This window comes from Tenrec ecaudatus, chromosome X (assembly GCF_050624435.1).
Source record: "Tenrec ecaudatus isolate mTenEca1 chromosome X, mTenEca1.hap1, whole genome shotgun sequence".
NCBI classification, from domain to species: domain Eukaryota; kingdom Metazoa; phylum Chordata; class Mammalia; order Afrosoricida; family Tenrecidae; genus Tenrec; species Tenrec ecaudatus.
Window position 1 is genome coordinate 120,299,999 of NC_134548.1, and position 22,913 is coordinate 120,322,911.

Consider the following 22,913-nt stretch of genomic DNA (forward strand, 5'->3'; position numbering starts at 1 on the left):
TAAATAAAATTATTCTACAGGACTGAAAATAGGAATCCAGGGACAATAGTGTGTAAATGATAAACCTAAAAAGCAAAAGGAGGGAATGAATTTTGTCGTTATATAATTTCTAAATGGAGAGGTGGCCAAAACAATATTAATATAGAATATGCTATTTTAAACTTAGAAAAATAAACCGCATTGCAACCACAAAAAATTAACAAACCCTCCAATTAAAATGAAAAAGAAAATCATAAGGACTCAGTAAACACAAAATCAACAGCAATGAAGTAAATGGATAGAAAATCTGAAAACAAAATAAACACAGCACAGAAAAATACATGAAACAAAGAAACAATCGATACAACACACAGACAAAAATAAAAATACAACAAAATGACCAGAGAAAATTCATACCTAATAATAATTATACTGAATATAAATGGATTAAATGCATCAGTCAATATAGAGAGTTGCATAATGAATAAGAAAACATGACCTTACAAGAGACATTCCATAGACACAAAGATAAGAATAAATTAAAATTAATAGCAGACAAAAGGCAACCAAGAGAAAGCTGGAGTAGCAGTATTAATTTTTGATTGAACAAATTTTTAGAAACTGGTATGAGACCAGGAAAGGCATTATATAGTTAGTGATTATAGGGTCAACCCAACACAAGGACAAAAACATAATAAATATTTACGCACATAATGAATAAGCCTCAAAACATATGAATCAAACATTAATAGAACTGAAAAGAGATCTAGACAAATCAAAATTAGAGGAGACTTTAATATAGCACTTTTGATGAAGAAGAGAACAAATTGAAAGAAACAACAAAAATACAGAAATTTAAACAACACTCAGCCAACTTGACCTCATAGACATATACAGAACCCTTTACTCTCAAACACACATGTATTTTTTTCCAGAGCATAGAAAACATCCTCCAGAATGGTGCATATGTTAGCTCACAAAGTAAGCCTCAATAAATTAAAAGAAATGTTGGCATAGTAAAAAGTATCTTTTGAGATCACAATGCTGTAAAACTATAAATTAATAATAGGATGACAAGGTCAAAAATACATCAAAAATTAAACAACACCCTATCTAATAACTATTGTATAATGGAAGAAAAAAATGTCTATAAGCAAACAAAAGTGAAAATACAACATACCAAAGCCTCTGGGACACAGCAAGAATAATACTCAGAGAGCAACTCACACAGTGCTATGTACGCCAAGCAGAAAAAGAAGAAAGAACCAAAATCAACACCCTAACTCAACAACTCTGGCAGTTATGAAAAAAAAGAAGAAAGCCCCACATTCACCAGTAGAAAGGAAAAAATAAAGATTAGAGCAGAAATAAATGAAACAGAAAATAGGAAACCATTAAGAAGAATCTATAAGACTAGAAGTTGGTTATTGGAAAGAATTAATAAAATTCACAAAACCCTGAAAAATCCAACAAAGGAAAACAAGATGATTCAAATAACATGAATAAAAGATGAAATGGGTGGCATCAAAACAGAAAGAACTGAAATTAAAAGGATAAGAATGGAATGCTATGAAGAATTGTACTCCCCAAAATGGAAAAATCTGGAAGAAATGGACGAATTTCTAGAAACCACTACCTACGTAAACTAACAGGAACTGAGGTAGAAAATTTGAACAGTTGCTTCATGAAACAAAGAAACAAAAAACTCACCAACCAAAATGTCACTGCCTACAGCTTCACTTCTAAGGACTGATAACAATTCCATTCAATCTATTCCAAAATCAACAGGGAATCAGATATTGAAAAAAAACCTAACATTTGACTTAATTCAGAAAGGAAAGAGATCCTAGAGAAAGAAAGCACTTCTAAAAAATAGGACTAGAGTAGAAGGCTTCACACTTTCCAATCCCAAAGCCTATTATACCAACACATCGCCCAAACAGCCTAATATTTTCACAATGACAGACACATAGACCAATGGAAGAGAATTGAGAACCCCCAAATAAGTCTATTCACTTCTGGAAAGCTTATCATTGACAAAGAACATCAAATGGGGAAGACAGTCTCTTTAGCAAGTGGTACTGGCAAAACTGGACACTCATTAGTAGAAACCTTATGCTTTTTACAAAGCTAACTCAACTTGGACAAAAGAACTAAATGTAAATTCTAAAACTATAAAACCCATTGTGTTGTTAGTCTGGGTAGGCGAGAGAAACAAATCCATAGAGACCCTCCCATGTGTATAAGAAAGAGCTTTACACACAAAAGCAATTGACTATTGAGGAAATATCCCAGCCCAGTCTAGATCAATTCCATACGTCTGATATTAGCCCATATATCTGATACCAATCTATAAATTCCTCTTTAGTCTCAGGAAACACATGCAATGATGCTGAATGCAGGAAGATGACAGGCCAGTGGATGGGAAGGCTTGTGGATCCAGTGGCGGTATAAGCATCTCAGCGCTGGCAGGGGTCTTCACATGGCTCCTTCAGCTTCAGGGCTCTTGCTGCATCAGCTTAACGCCATCAGGCTCATAGTCAGTAATCAGCAATGTCTCTATGGGAGTGAGCATGTATCCCCGCCTCCAATGAGCTATTTATCTCTTTAGTGCCTCCACATGAGGTCATCAAGCTTCGACCTGATTGACAGGCTAAAGCTGACCCTTTCACTCTTAAGTCTCAAATTGACAATAGATTATGTAACTACCACACCCATCAAAGAAAGAACAGAATCACAATTAGGGGCCGTAATACATTACATAAGATCAAAAGATAAACTAGACAACTGGAACCTCCTAAAAAGTAAACATTTATTACACATCAAAAGGCTTCCCCAACAGAGTAAAAAGAGAACCTACATACTGCGAAAACATTTTGACAATGACAAGATATTAATCTTTAAAATTTATTTTAAAAACGTCAACACTCCCACAAGACAAGCAACCCAGTTTTAAAATGAGCAGAGGATGTAAACAGACACTTCACTACAGATGACATTCAGGTGTCCAACAAACACATGAAGGTATGCTTATGATCATTAGCAATGACAGATATAAATCAAAACAATACCTTGCTATCATCTTAAGCCAGAAATAAAAGCTAAGTTAAAGAAAACTCCCCAAATAACAAATGCTAAGGAGTGGAGAGAATGGAAGCCTCATACATTGCTGGTGGATTGTAAAATTTTACAACCACTGTGGACAATAGTATGGAACTTCCTCAACCGTTGGAAGGAGAAATACCCTATGATCCAGCAATCTTACTTCTAGGTATAAACCCTACAGAAATGAGAGCTGTGATAATAAATATATGCATATTCATATTCTTAATGACATTATTCACAATAGCAAAAAGATGAAAACAACCTTAGTGACAATAAAGGGATGAATTAATAAAGAAACTATGATGCATACACACAATGAAATATTATACAAGTTAAAGAATAATGATGAATCTGCTGAACATCTCTTGACATGTATGAACCTGGAGGACTGTGCTGAATGAAATTATTCAACCACAAAGGACAAATATTGTCTGAGACTACTGCTATACAAACAGAAGAAAAGATTTACTTACAGAAAGAAACTTTCTTTGAAAACTACCAGAAGTGGGGTGGGAGGGAAGGTAAACTACCAACTAGACAGTAGAAATATATTTATTTGAGTGAAGGGAAAGGCAATATACAATAAAAGGTAGAACATTATAATTCAGGCAATAGAAGACACTGGAGTATGCACAAGAATACAAAACAACAGTAAATACACAATCCAACAATAATAGTGATAATAAACAATATTTAGATGTAGATAACAGAAAAATTTGCAAGTTGAAGAGATGTAGAAAGGTGAGTGACAGTACATTGACAACTAGACATATATAAGTTTGGCAGAGGATATTCATATGTATATGTGAGGTATTTGAAGGGTCTTCAAAAAGTTCATGGACAAATTCAATTAACTTTTAATTCAATTTTTCTCTGAACTTAAAAAATATTGTGAATGAGGTGAAGGCTTACAGAGAAAATCATCAAATTTAGATTAAAACCTTCCAATGTCTTGCCCTGTTTCCATCGTTTTTTGTCTGTCTATTGGCTCTCTTATTTGTCAGTTCGTTGTACTTGTTGGTTTACGTGTTGCTGTTGTACTGGAAAGTGCATCACTGATATTTCAAATACCAGCAAGGTGAACCTAAATGAACAGTTTTCAGTGGAGCTACTAGACTAACAGACTATGAAGAAGCAATAGGCTGTCTACTTCTGACGATTTAGCTCCTGAAAACCTTATCAATAGCAGCAGGACATTGTCAGCTATACTAAAAATCCTATGAAGAGCAGTGAAACACTGCCAGGTCGAGTGCCAGAAGTAGAGCACTTCAGGTTGAACAGCACACAAGATACGGTTGAGGAAGAGGTGCCTTCTCAAAATAGAGTTGACCATAATGGTTTACAGGAAGAGAAGAAACAACTGCAAGCATCTATTAATGACAAATTCAAGAGGAATTACATCATATTAATCATCAACAAGAACATTTCAAGATTTATCTTGAAGTACAACTCTGTGATAGGTTATATACATTCAGTCAATACAACTATTATTCAAATTCACACATCAACCACTAAATATAGCAATGGAGAAATTGAAGAATTCTACCAAATTCTTCAGTCTGAATTAGACAAATGTACAATCACGATGCATTGATAATTTTTGGTGATTGCATTGTGATAGTTGGAAGCGAAAAGGAAGGGATCCAGTTGAAAAATATGATCTTGGTGATAGAAACGAAACTGGAGATTGCATGATAGAACTTTGCAAGGCCATTGACCATACCTTTTTCCAATAACATTAACTGCAATTATACAAGTGGACTTCACCACATGAAGTGCACAGGAATAAAACTGACTACATCTGTGACAAGAAAGGATGGGGAAGCTGAATATCATCAGCCAAAAAGAGGCCAGTGGCTGACTATGGACCAGAACATCTGTTGCTCATATTCGTGTCTGTCTTCATGCTCCAGCCAAGCTGAACCCCTAATTGTTTATTTACACCAGGCTCTCTCTTACTTCCAGACCTTCACACATATTGTGCCTTCTGCCTTGGATACTTTTCCCTTCCCACTCTGATATCCACTTATCCGTGTCTGGTTACATGCTACTCACTGTTTAGGTCTCTTCAAACAAGGTGCCTGTAATGTTACCTGAGGTTCTGTTAACTTCTCCTTTTGATGATCTTAGTGTGCCCTGCCCTTATATTACTTGCTTGGTGTAATTAGCTGCTGACTTTGACTCATGCCAACCTTACGTACAACAGAAGAAAACATTGCCCAGTCCTAGATCATCTCTCCAATTTCCCAAATGTTTGAGTCCAACATTGTAGCTATTGTGCCAGTCCATCTCTTGAATGGTTTCTCACGCTTTTGTTGCCCGTCTACTTCACCAACCATGGTGCCCTTCACTCGCAACTGACCTTTTCTGATGGCATGGTCAAAACAAATGAGTTGGAAAATGTTCTTTTGTGATACTAGGTTTCCACTGGCTAATTTTTCTGAAGTAAACTACCAGGCCTTTCTTCCTAGTCTTAGTCTGGAAGCTCCACTAAAATTTGTACATCATGCGTAACCCTGCTGATATTTTAAAAAACAGCTTCCAGCATCATAACTACAGGCAAGCCACTGCAGTTAGATAAACATCTGTTTGTGGTGGTGGACTTTGTTGATATTTTTAAATTATCTTTAAAATTTTTTAATAAGTCATTTTATTGGGGGCTCTTACTGCCCTTATAACAATTGTATCAAACACATTTGTACCTATATTGCCATAATCATTTTCAGAACATTTCCTTTTTGCTTGAGCCCTTGGTATCAGCTCCTCTTTTTTCTCTCCCTTCCCCACCCTCCTACCCTCGTGAACCCTTGATAATTTATAAATAATTTTTAATTTTCATGTTTTATACCATACACTGTCTCCCTTCACCCACGTTTCTGTTGTTCATCCCCCTGGGGGTGGGGGTTATATGTCGATCATTGTGATTGGTTCCACCTTTCTTCCCCTTCTTCTCTTGCCTTCCCTCTACACTCATGGTATCCTTATTACCATTACTGTTCCTGAGGGGGTTATCTGTCCTGGATTCTGTGTGTCAAGAGCTCTTATATATACCAATGTACATGCTCTGGTCTAGTTAGAGTTGTAAGGTAGAGTTGGGATCATGATAGTAGGGGTGGGCGAGGAAACATGAAAGAACTAGGGGAATGTTGTGTGTTTCCTTGTGTGTTAGTCTGGGTAGAATAGAGAAACAAACTCATGGACACTCATATGTGTATAAGAAAGAGCTTTATATACAAGAGCAATGGAATATTGAGAAAACAGCCCAGTCCAGTCCAGATCAAGTCTATAAGTCTGATATTAGCCCATATGTCTGATAACAATCTGTAAAGTCCTCTTCAGACTCTCGAAACACATTCAATGACACCAAGTGCAGGAAGATCGCAGAGTAGTGAGTGGGAAGTTTTGTGGATCCAGTGGCGTTGCAAGCATCTCACAACTTGCAAGGGTCTCCACGTGGCTTCTCCAGGTCCAGGGCTCTCGCTGGCATTAGCATACCTCTATGTATTTTGTCAGTAGAGATTCTTCCAAGGAGTGAGCATGTGTCCTGCCTCCAATGAGCTATTTATCTCCTTAGTGCCTCCAAATCAGGTCATCAGGCTGTGACCTGATTGACAGACTAAACTCCACCTCTTCACTCATAATCCTCTCAAATTGACAACAGATTATATACCTACCACATCTTGGTGCTATACTGCTCCCTGGCTGGCTTTTCCCTTCCTTTAGACCCTTCTGTGAGGGGATGTCTAATTGTCTGTAGATGAGCTTTGGGTCTCCACTCTGACCCTCCTATTTCACATCAATATGTTTGTTTTGGGTCTTCTAATGCCTGCTACCTGACCACATTGAAACCTCACGATCACGCAGGCTGGTGTGCTTCTTCAGTGTGGTCTTTGTTGCTTCCCTACATGGCCACTAGTTTAACTTCAAGCCTTTAAGTCCCCAGATGCTACATCTTGTAATAGCCGGGCACCATCAGCTTTCTTCATCAAATTTGCGTATGCACCCATTTTTACTTCGTTGCTTCTCTCCCCTTGCTGCTCTGTTGCGTTTTCTTTATGTTTCGCCCCAGTGTAGGGGGGTCAGACTGTGTGCAATTCCTGCACTATGTCTCTGGTGCTGTCCCCTGCAGCGCTGTGGGTCAGTGCGGCGTTGGGGGGCGGATGTCGTGTTGTGGTGGGGCTGCCCTACAGTTCTCTCTGTGGCTTGTCAGGTCTGAGCAAGAGTGTCATCCTCAGGGTTTGGTGGACCAGGATGTGGTTCTCTTTCCCTCTCGCTTTCTTTCCTCTCTCTCCCTCTTAGTTTGCTCCCATGTTATCTGGGCAAACCCACCACTCTCTCTGGGCTGTGTCTTCAGTGCTTTCCTCTGTAGTGCAATCTTCTAGGGAGGGGGTCTACATAGCTGGGATTGGGGCTGGCCAAACAGACCTCTCTATTCGTTCACTGCTTCATGCTGGCATGTTGCTCCTTAAGTGTGGTATACCAGGTTGCCTACCTCCTGTTTTGACAGGGAGCTAAAGGCAAATAACAAACAATCAAAAATTAAAACAAAACAAAACATAGTTTCAGGAATGGGTTTGGGGGTCACACTAAATCCTAGCTCCAACCTTAGAACAATTAATTCTTACATCATGGCCCTACTTTATACTTGCTTTTAGGAAGGGAACACAGAAGATATAGGTGCTATAGCAAAATGTGGTGAAGAAATTAGATGGTGCTCGGCTATCAGATAAAAGAGTGTCTGGGGTCTTAATAGCTTTCCTCCAAAGAAGCAGCCATCTAAGTGAGATGCCAACTAAATCCACATGGACAAAGCACACTGTCATCAGTCATTGAAGGATTGTAACTCATACAAGGAGGGATCAATATCAGAGATTAAATTGTGAGAATCCAGTTTGCAGAAAGTGTTGGATGACAGTGGGAACCCAATAGACATTTGTAGAAACTACATAGGAAATAAGCCTCTGGTGATCTCCCCCTATCCATAATCGAGGGATAGAAGGAAAGTGATTATTAAACAGAATGCATTTGAGAGATGAGTACGGAAGATCAAAGGAATAAAACTGACTTGAAGAGTTCAAACTTTGTCAGTTGATGCCCCCTCTGATGCATGCGGAACCTGATCTGGTCCTCAACATTTTCTGCATTTTTGTTTGTTCATATTAGGGTTTATCTCAGAAGTGTTATGTTATTGGGGGTCACCCTCTTGAAGTTGTGTTATATGTTTTTCTCGTTTTTGGTATGTGAAACCCAAGATTGATAAATCTATAGTGACAGCAAGTAGAATAGGGATTTGGGGGGTAGGGGTACAGTAGTGGTGTGGGGAATAAAAGGGAGACGATGTCAGGAGTCCAGGAAGGAAGAGAATGTTTGGAAACTGATTGTGGTGGCAATTGTCCAATACCGCTTGACGTGATTGAACTATGGAATGATATGATATATGTATTAACTCCCAATTAATAATAAATTATAAAAAGAAACCCACCTCCTTTCTTTAGATTACAGGACTAATACAATATTCTAATTGGAAAATCTTTGGACATCACTGAGTAACTAGTTCAACCTCCATTTTATAGATGGAGAAACAGGTCCACAAAGGTGAGCAAAGTAGTGGCCACTCTGAGAAATTTGAACCCAGGTTTCTTGACTTCTACTTTTGCATTCCTTTCCTTTTTAATCATCCCGTAATGCTCTCCAAAGTCTATTCTACTGCCATAGAAGGCTCAGATTTAGTACTGGACCCAGCAGATATAAAACAAGCCATAGTGATTTTTTTTCTTGCTTTCCTAAGGGTTCAAGTCTAATGGTTGTTAGTGGCTCTTACTTGGCTTTGGAGTGGGGTTGGAGAAATGGGGCGAGCTGTAAGTGTATTCATTACTGTCCATTCTCAATTATATAAGTATAGAACAGATAAAGCCTCATTTTAGCCATTAACAGCATACATGTAAGTGCTCTCTGGAAAATACTGTTTGGTGATGATTGTATTTAATCACCTAGCCTTTTACCAGAGAGCTTCACCTTCTTTCCCCTTCTTATGCTTTTTAATGCTCAGATGAGAGAGGATGCCAGGAAGAAGCAGAAGCATACTATTTTCTCTGATTCCAAAATATGTCCTCCCCTCAAAATGATGGTACCTGAAACCTATACAGCAGAAATGTATTATTTGACTAAAGTGTCATTCAGCCCTTTTAGTTTTATTGGCAGACATCAGTCCTAGGCAAGGAGGTATGATAGTATATGTGATTTTTTGCCAGGGTGGAAAGGCAGTGATCAGAGTGGTCTAGTTGGGGAACAAGGGCTCAGGGACATCAGGAGGACAAAGAAAGAAGCTGAGTACATGATTGGGGGTGAGGCTGAAATTCCATGTCCCACAGTTTGGATCACAATTAGCTGAAGAAGAATTCCCAGGAGGGGTTTCTCTTTCTTGGGTTTCACTACCAAGCCAAAATAACCCAAACCGTTCAGTCTCTTTCCTGCTTCATATGAACTTAACCACTGTGCCTTTAGAGCTCAGTAAAATGAATTGTGGCATTAGAGGGAAACTGGATGTCTAGCAATTTCTTCAACTTTATTATATTATGTGAATACTTGCCTGTGACTCAGTTTCTCCTGATGTAAACTGAGAATCATATATAGGGAAAATAAAAGCTCAATGAGAGAGAGAGAGAGAGAGAGAGAGAGAGAGAGAGAGAGAGAGAGAAGAATTCGACTCCTGGGCTCCTCTCCTCTCCCCTTACCCAACATTAGCCAGATGTCATGCTCATCATCTTGCCACCTTCTGACTCCTCCAACTTGAGGACACACTCTTCTTCAACCTGTATTTCAATGCCAGCCTGTGTTTACTCCAGCTCACCCTCCTTCATCTAACACATTGAGCCCTTCCCCAGTCATGTCACGTTCTTCTCTGTTGTAGCCTTTGAATGTACCCATGTACCCATCTACCGATCTCGATCTTGCTGCTCTCCAAGCCCCTTTTCATTTTGCTGGTTCTTGCTGCATAACTTGCTAGCTAGTCTCCCTGACTTGAGTCTCCTTCCTGCAATTCAGCTCGTGGGGGTTACCAGATTAATCTTCTGGAGCACTGCTTTTACCAAACCTCTTTTGGGCTCCAACACCCCTACTGCCTTTTGTATTCCATCCAAATACTTTCTGCCCTTATTCCTCTAGTCACCCTCCTTCCCCTACTCCATCAGCCTCATTTCTCATTATTCCTTAACACAGGCTTTTACATCAGCCAAACGAATCTGCTTACCATCCCCTGCCCCCACCACGATTTGCTTGTTTCTGCCTCTTGTTCGTTTGTACGTACTGTTCTTTCGCTTTGTAAAGCCTGATCACCCTCAACTCCAAGAAGTGGAGTTGACCTTGACCTTCTTAAGTTCCATTCAGATTTAACCTTTCCAGGAAGCCTCATGCAGTGACCCAATTCACCCATTTTTGAGCTACATAAACAACAGTTTCATGGGGTTCAAGCTTATACCCCTCCTTTTGAGTCTTGTATTACTAGTGTGTATTTCTTTATCAATGGTCTCAGATACCCTCCTGAAACAATTCTGTCTCTCTGAAGGCTATAACCTCTCTGAAAGCAGAGTTGATGGGGCTTGAAATGTAGCAGAGCGTGCAGGGATGTTCAGTTTGGTTTTTTAATGGGTTCACTGTCTTGTACTGTTTAGTGAGGACCTCATCTCTAACCCTCTTGAATTACAGTTAAGGGTTTACTGTATGCCTTGCTACTTGATCTTCAAGGGGGTAAATTGAGGTCTGAATCATCTCTGGCACTGCCTCTGCACCTGCACTGTGTTTGGCACAGAGTGGAACTCCTTAAATATTTTCAGAATGGAGTTGAAGAAATTGCTGCACCTTTCTGCCTTGCCAGGAACAGAGGAGACTTGGAGATCCTCTAATCCTCTTAGAAGTGACCAGTGGAAATAAACTCGTGAATCCCTGAGCCCTGGCACAATCAAATTATCAGAAACATATAGATCTCAGCAAACAGCAAATCCATGGCAATTGGACTGGTAGTGCACGCTCCCTTCCCTGGCAACCTGCCAATTGTTACTTGCAGGCTAGAGCGAATCAGGGTTGGGAGGGAAGGGATGGAAGGGGAAGCAGTAGGCTAGAGGGCAGACAGGTGTGAACTATTGTAAGGGGAAGATAATATCCTACAAGAGGGAGGAGGAAGAAAAAACAGGTGGGGGGGGCAAGGCTAACTATTGGGACACTTGATAAGTTGTTAAATTGTTGAATACACAAATGATGAGCTACCATGTAAACCCCACCTATTCACAAAACTGTTAAGAAACAAAACTAAAAAACAAGTATCAGATAATTTCTCTACTTTGTGCTCTGCCACCCTGCTCCAAGCTTCTGCCGGGCCTTTGCGTGTGTGGTCTTGGCTTGGGGAGAGTCATATGATTTCTTTTTGTGCTAATTCCTTAAATTCATAGATTCAGATCCCAGGGGGCACCAGCATTCCATTCTATCTAATAAAAATGTAAAGCAGCCAATGAAAGAGCACCCTCCGCACCCTCAGAGACATTGCCGATGTCGTCAGCGAATCCTCGCCGTATTTCTAACACAGGGCTTTTGTTGTTCAGAGTTGCTGTGGACGGCCCCTGAACTGTTGAGAGCCCCAAGTGGTAGCAAGTTGGGCTCTTTTGCAGGAGACGTGTACAGCTTTGCCATCATCATGCAAGAAGTGATGACCCGGGGCACCCCTTTCTGCATGATGGATTTGACTGCCAACGGTAAGTAGGAGGTGTGAAAGGAGCACCGGGGGCCCACTCTGACCCAGATTGTCAGGCCACCTGGGTTGCTGAGTTTGTCTGCAGAGTGAATACGGCTTTGTGTGTGAGAGAACAGCTTGCCAGTCTTCAAGCAGCCCATGTTGTGAGCAGGTGGGACTTCAGAGCTAGACTGCTTTAGGCATCTGGGAGAAAGTCTTCCCCTGACTCCCATACGCATATGCATGTTTATGAATTTGTTTCTCTAGTCTACCCAGACTAACACACTCCCCAATAAGCTGTTTTAAAACATTTCCCCCAATTGTGACACAAGCCAAGGGCCAATAGGACATGTCAATAACATGCGGCTCTCTTGTTGTTGCTGTCCTTGGCAATACCCCCAGCCCTTGCTAAAACATTTCAGTAGCTCCTCTGATGCTCATGTTGACAAAGTCAACCCCGCCTTTTCTCTATGGCAACCCATAGACTTCTGTCCTCATTTCCCACCCAAACACTTGTCTATTAGGCAAGAGGTGATAAAAACAGAAGGCAAAAGTTTGAAGGAAAACAGTGTATTTTCAAATTCTCAACAAGTCTCTTACTAATTGCACAGCGAATAAAAGTAAGCTTACAAGGGAGGAGATCTTGGAAGAAATCAGTTACCAAGTGATCAAGGTTAACATCACAAGCAGCAAAGCATATCCACAAAGCCCTGTTGGCGTAGTGGTAACACTCAAGGAAGTTCACTTCAAGGTTGGAAATTTGAAACCACCAGCCCCTCCACAAGATAAAGATGATGCTTCCTAGTGCCATAAGAATGTACAGGCTGAGAAACCTACATGGAGTGCTCCATAGAGTTTCTAAGAGCCAGAACCCACCACTTTAAACAGTGAGTTATGTGATGCTTGAGGAACCCTGGTGGAATAATGAGTTAAGCACAAGGTCAGCAGTTCAAATCCACCAGTTGCTCCATAGCAGAAAGATGAGGCATTCTCCTCCTGTAAAATATCTACAGCCTCAGCAACTCTATTGAGCAGTTCTATTCTGACCTAGAGGGTGGCGATGAGGCCTGGTTGAGAAGCTGGCAATGCGTTTAGTTTTTGATTTATAGATGATACACTGAAAGGGGTACACAGCCACCTCTGAGGTATGCTTGAAAAGAGGCGTAAGCTCATTCATGAAAAAACACTGGATGCACTTCGACTGGCAGATAGTCTAAAAAATAATCTGCCATTACTGGTAAAAAAATAGTAAAGCCATAAAAGACAAGGAAAGAATGAAGAACTGTCATAGATTGGAACACATTGCGACACAACAACCAAATACAATATGGGATCCTGAGTTGGCTCATGGAGCAGAAAGTAAATGACATTAAGGAGAGAATTGGTGAAAATTCCAGCGTCAATTTCCTGGCACGATAACTCTAAGCTGTACAATTAAGTGCCTAAAGATATGATGCTAAAATTAGCAGATACTGTGTGATGGGTATACACGAACTTGTATTGTTTCTACAACTTTTGGGGAAGTCTAAATTTATGTGAAAGTTTTTGCAGAATAATTGGCTTGGTGCTGTTGGTGGTGGTGCTATATCCCTCAGAGGGAGATAGCAGGTTCATGGCTGTGTGTTGAAGACTCCCAACAGCCACAGAATAACATGTTCATAATTAACCAAATTCAGGAAGGGGTAATATACTACAGTAGAAAAATTCCAACAGTTATCCAATGCCAATGTTTGTACTCATAAACACTAAAATAAAGTAAAACAATGAGAAAATGTAATAAAAATATTTTAAAGTGGCCAAAATAACTGCAAACACCGTCTAACCATCTTTTGCCTTGCTCATGATCCCATTCCTTTTTTATTTTCTAGCTCGAGGTCCTATGTACATTACATTATAATATTTTACTTTTTCTTCTCAAGCTTCCCTTTGAACTTTTCTATTGAGCTCCTTGACTTCATCATTTCTGCCATTTGTCTTAGTTACTCTACAATAAAGAGCAAGTTTCAGAGTCTGTTCTGGTATCCACTTAGATTTTTCCCCTTATCTTTTTGATGATCTTTCGGTTTCTTCATGAGTGATATTCTCGATGTCAACCCACAGCTCAGTAAGCTTTCTGGCACTAGTGTTAAATGCGCCACATCTGTTTCTGAAATGTTTTCAAAATTCAGTTGGGATATCCTCATATTTTGGCTCCCATGGACTTGTTTTCTTCAGCTTCACCCTGAACTTACATATGAGCATTTGTTGGTCTACTCCGCAGTCATCACCAGCTGCTGATCTTGAGCTTCTCCATCGTTTATTCCCAGAGATGTAGTCAATTTTATTTTATTTTTTTGTATTCTATCTGAGGAATTCAACGTGTTGTGTTTGTGGTGGGGACAAAAGATGTTTGCTATGAACAAGTTATTGGTCTTGCACAATTCTATCATGTGATCTCCAGCTTTGTTTCTATCACCAACACCATACTTAAACTGAAGGAATTTAAGAAAAAATTCAAGCCTTGGGTTGCAGTATTTAAAAATTCTTTGAGAAAAATATTGCATGATGCAGGAAACAGCAGAAGATGATAGGAATATGCAAGTAATTGTATCAAAAAGAACCAGTTGACATTCCATCATTTCAAGAGGTAGCATATGAACAAGAACCAATGGTACTGAAGGAAGACGTTCAATCTACACTGAAAGCATTTTTGCTGAAGACAAGGCTCCAGGAGTTGATGAAATACCAATTGAAATATTTCCACAAGCTGATGAACTGGAAGTACTCACTCATCTATGCAACAAATTTGGAAAACAGCTGCTGGGTCAACTTACAGGAAGAGAACCATATTTGTACCCATTCCAAAGAAAGGTGACACCACAGAATGCTCAAATTATAGAGCAATATCACTGATGCAAGTAAAATTTTGTTCAGGATTATCCAGCAACGGTTATAGCAGTACATTGACAGGGAGTTGCCCGAGGTTCACTATGGATTCAGAGGAGGAAGTGGAATAAGGGATATCATTGCTGATGTCAGATGGATCTTGACTCAAAGCAGACAATATCAGAAAGATACTTACTTGTGTTTTATTGACTATGCAAATCAACTGTGTGGATCATCAAAAAAGCAATGGATAGCCTTGAGAAAAATGGGAATTCCTGAACACTTCATTGTGCTCATACAGAAACTGTACATGGATCAAGAAGCAATTGTGCAAACAGAAAAGGGGTATAATGAATGGTTTAAAATCATGAAAAATGTGTGTGAGGGTTATATCCTTCCACCATATTTATTCAGTCTGTATGCTGAGCAAATAATTACAGAAGGTAGATTATATGTAGAAGAATGCAGCATCAGCTTATTAACAATCTGGGGTATGCAGATGATATATACTTGTTTACTGAAAGTGAGGGGGACTTGAGGCACTTACTGATGTAGCTCAAGGATCATAGCCTTCAGTATAAATTACAACTCAGTGTAAAGAACGCCTAAATTCTCACAATTGTACCAATAGGTAACATTATGATGAACAGATAAAAGATTGAAGTTGTTAAAGATTTTATCTTCCTTTTATCTCCAAAGGACTCATTGCATTGGGAAAATCTGCACAAGACTTCTTTAGAGTTTTAAAAAGCAAAGATGTTACTTTGAAGAGTAAAGGTGTACCTGCCCAGGCCATGGTATTTTCAGTGGTTTCATGCATATGAAAAGTGAATATTGAATAAGGAAGACCGAAGAAGAATCAATGCATTTGAATTGTGGTTCTGGAGAAGAATAGTGAAAGTACCATGGAGCACTAAAAGAACGAACAAATCTGTCTTGGAAGTACAACAAGATGCCCCTTAGAGGGAAGGATGGCAAGACTTCATCTCATATACTTTGGACATGTTATCAGGGGAGACCAGTCCTTAGAGAAGATCGTCATGCTTGGTAAAGTAGAGGGGCAGTGAAAAAGACGAAGAGCCTCGGCAGGATGGATGGGCACAGTGGCTGCAACAATGAACTAAAACATAAAAAGCGTTGTAAGGATGGTGCAGGACTGGGCACTGTTTTGCTTTGTTGTATGAAGGTAGGCTCACAAAGCATGGGAACTGACTCAGTGGCACCTAAAAACAACATACCATTTCACTTCTCTCTCCAACATCTACTCTCCATCACATCGAGACCCTAACTACTTCTCTAGGTATAAATTCTAGCACTCCATATGCTCCATCTAAACCCTGGCATGGCTGTACCTCGAAGCACTTTGAATTTTCAAACGTCTGTGCCTTCACACCAGGCCTGGAATTCCCTTGGCTTCTCAGCATCTTGATGCATCTAACTCATGTCACTGTCCCTCAGAAGCCTTCTCGGACTGTTTCTGTCCCCTGTACTCACGTGAGCATGTATCTTTGCTAGAGCACTTATCTCATTGTTGGTCATTATTTACCTCTTTGAACGGACTGTGAGGTCCTCACAGGCACAAAGCATGGTGACTCTGAGAGGTCATTCAAGGCAGTGGTGTTCAAAGAAAGGGACAAAGACTCTTGGCTGAGAGGGGATGGGACAATTGCACACCAAGATAGTCATTCCTATGGAATCCCTTGCACCTGTGGGCAGGGTGCTGTGATTTAGAAACCATTACTGACACAGGAAAACTTGGATTGTAGGGGAAGACGAGATGATGTTCCAAGGAGCTAAGATATCAAGGATAACACAAACAAACAAACAAACAAACAAACAAACAAACAAACAATCTCGCTGCCATCAAGTCAATGCTGACTTATAGTGACCCTATAGGACGAGGTAGAATTGTCCCTGTAAGCTTTGGAGACTAACTTTTTACTGGAGTAGAAATCTTCATCTCTCTCAATGGAGCCCCGCTAACCTCTTGTTCAGCAGCGCGATGCGGAATCCACTATGCACTGAGGATCCTGCAAAACATGAAAGATAGTAGATGAAATTCTTTCTTGGATAAATGGAGGCACTGACCATGGCATAAAGCAGCAGTGCTGGAGTATTACAGTCAATGCAGGGGTGAGGATGGCACCTGGTAGGGCAAGCAAGGTTAGAGTTAGAGGTAGGAGGAATGACATCAGTGATGAAAGACAACCTTGGAGACATAATCTGGGGCCCTGTTCAAAGGCTCAAATTTTAACTTATGAACAATGGAGAATCATGGAACGATTTCAAGTAAGAAAGTAATATGGTCAAATAGGTAATTTAGGAATGGTTTTGAGAAGGTCAGGCTGGAAGCAAGGAGATCACTTATTTTTTTAATTAAAAGATCATTTTATTGGGGGTTCTTACAACTCTTATTATAATCCATACATCAATAATATCAGGTATATTTGTACATATGTTGCCATCATTCTTTTCTAGAAATTTACTTTCTATTGAGACCTTGGTCTCAGCTCCTCTTTTTTCCTCCCCTCTACTCCCGTCATGACCCCTTGATAGATTGTAAATTATTGCTATTTTCATATCTTGCACTGACCGTTATCTCCCTTCCCCCATGGTTTCTGTCCTTCTTCCCCCTGGAGGGGTGTCTGTGGTTATGTGTCATCATTGCGATCAATTCCTCCTTCCTTCCCCCATTCTCCCTACCTTTCTGGTATCGCTACTCCCATTCCTGTTCCTAGATTCTGTGTGTCGTGAGCTCTTATCTTTTATACGTCCCTGTGTACATGCAGTGAAAGGCAAGGCTGGGGTCATGATAGTGGGGGATGAAGAAGCCTCAAGGAACCAGAGGAATACTGTGTGTTTCATTGGTGCTTTACTATGCTCTGGTTGCCTCATCTCTTCCCCGTGACCCCTCTGTGGGGGGATGTTTCATTGTCTACAGATGGTGTATTAGTCTGGGTACTTTAGAGAAACAAATCCACAGAAACTCATATGTATACGAGAGAGTTTTATATAAAGGTTAAGTGCACATCAAGAAAGCATCCCAACTCAGTGCTGCCTAAGCCCGCAAGTCTAACATTAACCCATATCTCCGACACCAATCCACAAAGTCCTCCTCCATCTCACAAAACACACACTATGACGCCAGCTGCAGGAGGAAAGCAGAATCAGTGAAAGTGTAAGCATCTCAGCGCTGGCAGGGGTCTCCACGCGGCTGTTCCAGCACCCAGGGCTGCATCAGCATAGGTCCATGAGGCTTCTCCTTGGGGATGTCTTGCAGGAAGTGAGCCTTGCCAACTGAAACAGTGAACTGGCTAAGGCAGCTGCAACCTGGTCTGACTATCACAAAACAAGAGACCGGAGAACTAGAAAGGCGAGGCTCACTGAGCCACTTATCTCTCCGCCCTTCAATTAACCCCACTTGTGTTTATAGGCCAGGTTGGCACAATAAACTATTTTAGATGGGTCTTGGGTTTCTTCTCTGAGCCCACTCTTCTCAAAAAGATGGTTTTGTGTGTTATGGGTCTTCTGATGCCTGTTTCCAAGTCCTGATGACACCACATGATCACACGGGCTTGTCAGCGTCCTCCAAGTGGGCTTGTTGCTTCTCTGCTGGTTGGCCACTTGTTTAACAGAAAGCCTTTAAGACCCCATAGCTGGGCACCATCTGCCTTTTCACCACATTTGCTTATGACCCATTTTGTCTTCAGCGATTTTTCCAGGAGGGTGAGCATCACAGAATGCCAGTTTGTTAGAACAAAGTGTTCTTGTATTGAGGGAAGGTAAGAGCAGAGGCCCAAAGTCCATCCACTACCTAAGTGTATTGCCATATAAATATATGTGCATAGGACAATACCTCTATTTTTATGGATTAATGTAGTTACATATGTACACACCTATGCTTATACCTCTATCTATAGCTTTGCTTCCTAGATCATTCATTTGTTTCCTTTTACCTTCCTTCTGCCCTACCAATAAGCTCCTACTACTTCTGCCTCTCAGTACTTCCTCTCAGGTAGATTGCTGTTGCTCCAACACCCCCAGGATATCTACTTCTTCCTTGTTGTTGATTTTAATTCCCTAGTTGTTCCCCTGTCTATGACATTGTTTGATCATGGCATTTTTCCCTTGCCACCTTCTCCCCCAAGCCCCACCGGGACCATTGGTCCCGTTGTTTTCTCCTCCAGCTTGCTTCCCATGCCTGACATTTTTAAGACATTATAGGCAAAGCAACAATGACATAGACCAAACAAAAAACCCACAAAATATTGAAAAGAGAAAAAAGATACATAATTCCAAATCTGTCCACTGATCTTTATGACTATCTCCCACTGGTCCTGGGGGAATTCCAGGAGCTTCCCCTCCTAGCCTGAAGCCTATTTTGGGGCCCTTTAGGGGCTTCATGGCTTGACTTTGCTCCCGTTGCTGATTTGTTATGTTCCCTTCTTGGTTTGTCCTGCTGTGGGGACGTTCAGCATGCACCACCTCCCCATCGTGTGTCCCCAGCATTGTCCTCTGTTGCAGTAAGGGGACAACATGTCATGAGCTATTGCCGGCCCTACAATTCTCTCTGTACCTTAGCAGCTCCGTGCAGGGACGTTGTCCTCTGGGCTTGGTGTGCCAATATGGGGTCTAGACCAACTGTCCCCTTCTCTTTTTCCTTCTTGGTTTGCTTCCGTATGGGTGTGACATATCGACACCTTTCCCTAACCTGCAGGCTTAATGTTGTTCTCTGTCACACATATTTCTAGGGCAGGGGTCAGTTTGGCTCTCATTGGAGCCAGCCCTGTAGCCCAATCTTTTCATGCATTCCTCCATGTAGTTATGTTGCCCTCATGGTTTGGTGCACCGTGGTGGAGTCTATATGCACACTCCCAATTCTGTGAAGATATAACCAATACTCTCCCCCTGGGTGGGTTTGTGCCCTGCTCCCCACATGCCACCATCTCACTCTCAGCCCCCACTTTTTTCTTCTCCTTCCCCCCTTTCCCCTTCTTTGTGTTGTTGGATTAACACGAACCTCCTTGGGTTTGGTATGATCCCCACCGACTGCCTGTACCTCAACCTGTATATTGTCCAATAAGTGGCTGTTCTTCCATACCTACTGTGCTGATTGTTCTTACCTCAGGGGACTCATGTTATACTTGTCCTTTTTTGATTGGGTGACTTCGCTTAGCATAATTTCCTCCAATTTTCACCACAAAACAATGTATTTCATGTGATCATCCGTGCTTTTTAGTGATGCATAGTAAGGGAGATGACTTCTTCTACCACCTGGGAATTTTCTACTTTGTAAACAGGTTTATCTAGATCAGTTGTTGGAACCCTGGTGGTGTAGTGGTGTAGTGGTTACTCGTTTCTGCATGGTCAGTAGTTCTGCCCCTGTCCGATAACGTTGCTGAGTCAGAATCAACTCGATGTCAGTGAGATGTTTTTGTTTGTTTTGTTTTTTAGAGAGACCTTTGGGAATTAATGGCTATTGAACATCAATAGGGAGTTTATGGCTATTGAACATAAACATGGGGGTTAGGACTTCTCAGTTGAGTTATGAAACATTTGGAAATTCAATAGATTGAATCTTATTGTTGTTAGGTGCAGTAAAGTTGGTTCTGATGTGCAGCAACCTTATGCTTAACAGAGCAAAACACAATCCAGTAAGATATCATTTTCATAATTGTTGCTATGTTCAAACATAGCCTGTTGTTATAGCCACGGTGTCAATTTATCTTTTCGAAGATCTTTTTTTGCTGATCCAAGCATGTCCCCTTTCTTCAGGGATTGGTTCCTTTTGATAACATATCCCACGTATGTGACATGAAGTCTTGCTATCCTTGCCTCCAAGGAGCTTTCTGGCTGTACTTACTCCATGTTTGTTGTACTTATTTGTTTGTTGTTCTAGCAGTACATAGTGGTTTCGATATTCTTTGCTAACCCCATAATTTAAATATCAATTATTTTGCCATCTTCTTTATTCATTGTTCACCTTTGACATGCATATGAGGCAGCTAGCATGGCTTCACTCAGGTTCATCTCAGTAACATCTTTCTTTTATGACACTTGAAAGAGTTTTTGTGTATCAAATTTGCCCACTGTAATATGTTGTTTGATTTCTTGATTGCTTCTTGCACGACCATTTTTGTGGATCCAAGTAAAATGAAATCTGAGACAATTTCCATGTATTCTCCTTTTATCATGATGTCTATTGGACCAGCTGTAAGAATTTTTGTTTCCTTTATGTTGAGTCACAATTCATATTAAAGGCTGAGGTTTTTGATTTTCAACAACAAATGTTTCAAATCTTCTTAACTTTTAGCAAACAAGGCTGAGTCACCAGTACGTTGCCAGTTGTTTGAGACTGAGGCTTCCTGGTTTCAAATTCTAACTGTCATTACCTATTTGACTTCAAGTCAATTACTGAATCTCTCAGTAGCTCCTTTGTAAATTGTACACAACTGTACCTCCCTTCTGTGTAATGAGAATGAAATACTGTAATGCATGCAAAGTTTCTGAGGACCCCAAACCTAAACTTGTTCTGACACTGGGTCTGCATGGAGGATTAAGTGGCCCTATTGTGGGGAGAGGAAGCCTGTTCTTTAAAGGTGTAGCATTAGAAATGACATCACATAGGCTACATCTAAAACCCAGCAGAATAAACTATGCCTAAATAATACCGATAGTCTAAGTCATTAATTTCTCACTCTCGCTCCAAATTGATTGATGCAAGCTTTTCTCAGACACATTTTGTATTCAAGCCACCTAATAGGAAAGCAGGAGTCCCTAGGTGATGAGAATGGTTAACGCACTAGGTTATTAACTGAGAAGTTGGAGGTCCTTGGAAGAAAACCCTGATAATCTACTTAAAACAAACAAACAAACCCAGACATTGAAAAGTCTATGTATCACAGTTTGCCTGTGACATACAGATGGTCACTGTGAATTAGAATCCACACAACAACATAGCCATTCTGTGTTTTCTCCTGACAAATGACTTTCTTTGCTAAAACGCAATTGTTGTTGCCAAATTGTGTTGCTTTCTCTATGATTTGCCAACCTTTTTCCTCCTGCAACTGGACAGAAATCGTAAATAGACTTAAGAAGCCTACTCCTGTATGCAGACCAGTGGTTCCGCCTGAGTTTGCCCCTCCAGAGTGTCTCCAGTTGATGAAGCAGTGCTGGGCTGAGGCTGCAGACCAACGGCCAACTTTTGATGAAATATTTAACCAGGTAAGGATGTTTTGAATCTTATCATATACTAGAAGGAATCCTAAAATAAATCTACCCAAGGCTGACCCCTTGGGTTCTCATATTATGGAAGCCATCTGGTGCAAAGCCAAAACACACACTTGGGGATCAATGTTAAGGCAACTGGTAGCTGGTGAATTATGCAAGATTGTTTAATTTTAGAGTCCCTGGGTGGTGCAAATAATTAAGTGCTCAGCTAGTAATAGAAAATCTGGGTGTTCAAATCTACCCAGAGACACTTCAGGAAAAAGGCCTAGTGATCTACTTCCAAAACTCAACCATCAGATTCTCTATCAAGCATGCTTCTACTCCGATGCACATGAGGTTTCCATGAGATGGAATAAACTTGAGAGCAACTGATTCTTTTTAAAGGAGCATGAGGTTCTTCTATATGCTAGAGCATCACCAACACATCCTCCTAGATCCCAAGGGTTGGTTTTAGTGTTCTTTTGCATTTGGACCTATGTCCCAGAACATTCACAGTTTCACCTTACCAACCTAAGACTGTACTGACCTTCTGGGAATTGTTAAGGCAGTGACATTGAGATTGTTCAAGGATGGTCCTCACAGAGTAGACACGGACCTTCACGTGTTTATCTTTGCTTTGGTGATCTCACGAATCTCTTGTGAATACAGCATGTTTGATGGGACAGGGACAAGGATGCTTTTGGAGGGACAGGGAAATTATAGGGTATTTGAAAGTGAAGTTATGATGGAGGCAAGTGTCAATATGGTCTTGTCAGTATGTTCTATAGCATCCTTTCCTAGAGAACTAGATGAGACAAGAGGGTGCATGAAAACTGAGAAGATACTGAATTTCTAAAAAGGTTGATTCTTTCCCTAGAAGTGAAGATTAGAAGGTGGAATGGAGGAAAGGCAGAGTCATCTCTACCGAGGAAGCTTGAGTGTGGTTCATACATCAAAGCATGCAGTTGGGGCCCTTCTTGAAATCATAGAATATTATCTGAGTGTGCACTCTGTGAATGTTGTGTCAGCTCAG

The 22,913-nt window shown here is 40.7% G+C and overlaps 1 protein-coding gene across 1 annotated transcript in view; it reads left to right on the plus strand.

Moving 5' to 3' along the window:
* The window catches only part of GUCY2F (guanylate cyclase 2F, retinal), a 133,488-nt gene that overhangs the window by 83,718 nt on the left and 26,857 nt on the right, over positions 1-22,913 (plus strand). Inside the window, exons 10-11 of the mRNA XM_075539225.1 lie at positions 11,679-11,828; positions 21,747-21,895. Coding sequence (XP_075395340.1) covers positions 11,679-11,828; positions 21,747-21,895 — 299 coding nt within the window. The remainder of the gene's footprint in view (positions 1-11,678; positions 11,829-21,746; positions 21,896-22,913) is intronic.